The sequence below is a fragment of the Otolemur garnettii genome, unplaced genomic scaffold, assembly GCF_000181295.1.
Source record: "Otolemur garnettii isolate 467f Iridium unplaced genomic scaffold, OtoGar3 scaffold00144, whole genome shotgun sequence".
NCBI lineage: Eukaryota > Metazoa > Chordata > Mammalia > Primates > Galagidae > Otolemur > Otolemur garnettii.
Window position 1 is genome coordinate 258,321 of NW_003852539.1, and position 3,459 is coordinate 261,779.

Genomic DNA, 3,459 nt, shown 5'->3' on the forward strand with positions numbered 1-3,459 from the left:
CCTGAGCCCAGGAGTTGGAGGTTGCTGTGAGCTGTGATGCCACAGCACTCTACCCAGGGGGATAGCTTGAGGCTCTGTCTCAAAATAAAAAAAGGTGTTGTGGCAGGCACCAGTAGTCTCAGCTACTCAGGAGGCTGAGGGAGGAGGATTGCTTGAACCCAGGAAGTGAGTTTGCTGTGAGCTAGGTTGATGCCATGACAGTCTAAGCTGTTGCAACAAAGTAAGACTCTGTCTCAAAATACATCTATATGTATCCCTCAAAGTGGAGAACCCTTTCCCCTGCACCTGTGCTGTACTTCAGCTGTACACACAGCATGTCCACCTGAACCTAAACTGATTGTATCATTTTTAGGAATTCTCCCTCTACGTCAATGGGAATTTCAAGTCCCTTAAAGAAAAGCAGGGTTCAGGACCCACCCCTGGGAGAAAAGTGTACAAAGAGAAACCACAAAAGGATCAGCACTTGGGTTAAGAAGAGGAGATTTTCCAGAATCAGATTTTGGGCCAGGATACTGAAATCCAGGCTGGACCATGGTTTGGGAGCAGGTAACCAGGCACATTCCTAAAAAGAAGGAGCTTTAAGCCCCTGAAGGGCAGGGCCAAGATCAGAGGGAAAGGGCAAGAGCATATCCCCAACTGGGGCCGGAGTAGGTAGTAAGGAAGAGTTCGCCTTCAGGCACACATCTCCATTGGGGCTGAATTTTTCTTCTGGCTTGGGGGCAACTAATTCCTTAGATTGCTGTAGTTCTGAACAAATGACTAAAGGTGCTGTGTTTTTCCCTCCATCATGAAGACAAGGCTCAAAGAAAGGGCGAAGGGGGCCCAAGAAACTATCAGTGAAAGTAAAGATGTGGGATTTGTCAGTCACGTTATAGAAAGAGATGACCCCTGCTTCATAGTCCAGGAAAACCCCGACACACTGAGGAGTCTCTTTAAGACGAAAGGAGATCTGCGGGGATGTGAGAGCTTCATACTTGTTCTCACCACTCTGTCGTACAAGCCAGTGTCCATTGGCAGGGGAGGCAGTGACCTTCCCCTTTCTGCTCACAGACTCACTGCACACACCGAGGATCCATTTGGTCTTGCCTCCCACACACACCTCCCAGTAGTGACAGCCAGCTGTGAAGTACTCGGAGCCCAGGACACTGACCACAAAATCAAATCTCTGGGGGTTGTCGAGCACAGGCTGCCTTCTGTCTCCAAGCCTCACACACTTTCGGTCCTTAGACAGGATGAGCTTGGGATGTGCTGAGTCTGGGTCCAGGGTTACAACCACTGCAGAGAGTCATAGAGAGGTGAGGTTTGTTAAGCACAGGTCTGAAGGGATCTTTGAGTAGCTTTGGAGGGAAAAATAATCTTTAGGTCTGCAATCACTGTTATTGGCCCATTTTAATTAATGGGTCTCACCCCACATATGCGCTGGAACCAAATAATACTGTCTTTCAAAGAATAGGTATCCTGGTAGAGTACTAAGTAAAAGAGAAAGAACTTCTTCACCTGTCCGCAAAGCTGTCTTAATCTCGAGGAAATCCTACTTGCTATGGTTGAATGTGTTCCCTAATAGTTCATGTTTTGGACAATGAGATAGTGTTGGGAGGTGGGAGCAGTGGAGGTGTTTGGGTCATGAAGGCTCTACACTCACAAAGGGATTAATGCATGGCTTGGCACCTGTAGTTCAAGCAGCTAAGGCACCAGCCACATATACCAGAGCTGGTGGGTTCAAATCCAGCCCGGGCCTGCCAAACAATGACAACTACAACCAAAAAATAGCCAGGCATTGTGGTGGGTGCCTGTAGTCCCAGCTACTTGGGAGGCTGAGGCAAGAGAATCACTTAAGCCCAGGAGTTGGAGGTTGCTGTGAGCTGTGATGCCACAGCAATCTACCCAGGGCAATAGCTTGAGGCTCTCACTCAAAAAAAATAAAAGGATTAATGCAGTTCTCTCAGGGATGGGATAGTTCTCTGGAAAGCAGATTGTATTAATAATAAGGCAGGTCGCTCTGCTTTGTCTCCCCTTTTTGCATGCCCTCATCTGCCCTGCCACTTTTCATGAAGCACCATGAGGCCCTCACCAGACATAGCCACCCAATCTTGGACCTCCTAGCCTCCAGAACTGTAAGGTAAATAAACCTCTTTCCTTTATAAATTACTCCATCTTGGGTGTTCTGTTACAGCAACAGAAAATGAACTAAGACATTACTTTTGTCTTCAATGTTCAAAGGAAGCAAATTATCAAATATGATAGCAAACATAGGCTTTCATGTTAGACCCTGCAGACACATAGGATGTTTGAGTCGCAGCCCTGCCACCTGCTAGTCACATAGCCTTGGGCTTGTTATTCATCACTAAGCCTTAGTTTCCTCCCCTGTATAATGGGGATAATAACCTATGTTGTAGAGCTATCATGAAGACTTGATGAACCCATGCACGAGATGGCGCCTCGCTGCTGCAGTGAGTGCATGATGCTCATTTTGTTCCCTAAAATTATTGCTTATAATGATCATTTTTAAATGTTAATTTAAAGCGGATTCTTCCTTAACATTGTGGATTATGAGTGCCACAGTAAGTTTTGCTCATCCCCCAAATACGGGAAACGGTCTCTTCTTGGAGAATGAAGTCCATGAAATTAGACTTAGTTGAAGAAGTAGCAGTAAGCCAGGCTGTCAGTGTGAGATGGAAGGGTTTGTTACACTCAGAATGCCAACTAAGATGATCTGCTACCCTCTCAAGGGGCCAGCTGATCAATTCCGTTGTACTCTGCTTGAAGGAAGATAGTATGAATGGGAGGGAAATGAAGAACCTAGAAAATTGATAAGGGTCCCGAAGCAGTGAAAACTCCAGATCCTTTTGGAACAGCAGCAAAATATGCAAACTATTTAGGAATAAATTAAAAAGAGACATGTGCAAATCATTTTGCAATGAAACTATGAAACTTTTTTGTGATTCATGCTATTGGGGCATATGCCCCACCCATTCCTTTCTTCTCTGAGAATCATACTCATCTCCTAGGAATATTCATTTGCAGAGAAAGAAAAAAAATGGCATATGCATGGAGAGTCAGAAGCAGGGGCTATTGATATGACTGTGGGATAGGAAGAACTTCTCAAACCTGAGAAAATGGGAAAGACCGCACAGGAAAAGATTAACAAATTTGACTACATAAAAATAAAACATTTATGCATCAAAAAATACTGTAAGGAAATTAAAATGCAAGTGAAAAATACTCAGTGGCAAATATGACAAAGGGTTAACATACTTTATCTAGAAAGAATCCTTGCAAATCAAAAAGTAGTCCAAATTGGACAGGAACGGACAAGTCACAAAGAAGAAACACAAATAACTGATTAACTTAAGAAAAATCTCAAAAATCTTTAAAAAAGGCTTGGCGCCTGTGGCTCAAGCGGCTAAGGCGCCAGCCACATACACCTAAGGTGGTGGGTTCAAATCCCCAGCCCAGGCC

General features: G+C 44.7%; 1 protein-coding gene across 1 annotated transcript in view; it reads right to left on the reverse strand.

The window, feature by feature from the left end:
• Positions 1–562: 562 nt before the first annotated feature.
• Positions 563–3,459, reverse strand: part of ERMAP (erythroblast membrane associated protein (Scianna blood group)) — a 14,825-nt gene continuing 11,928 nt past the window's right edge. The window contains exon 10 of the mRNA XM_003798956.1: positions 563–1,275. Within this exon, the coding sequence (XP_003799004.1) occupies positions 563–1,275 (713 nt within the window). The remainder of the gene's footprint in view (positions 1,276–3,459) is intronic.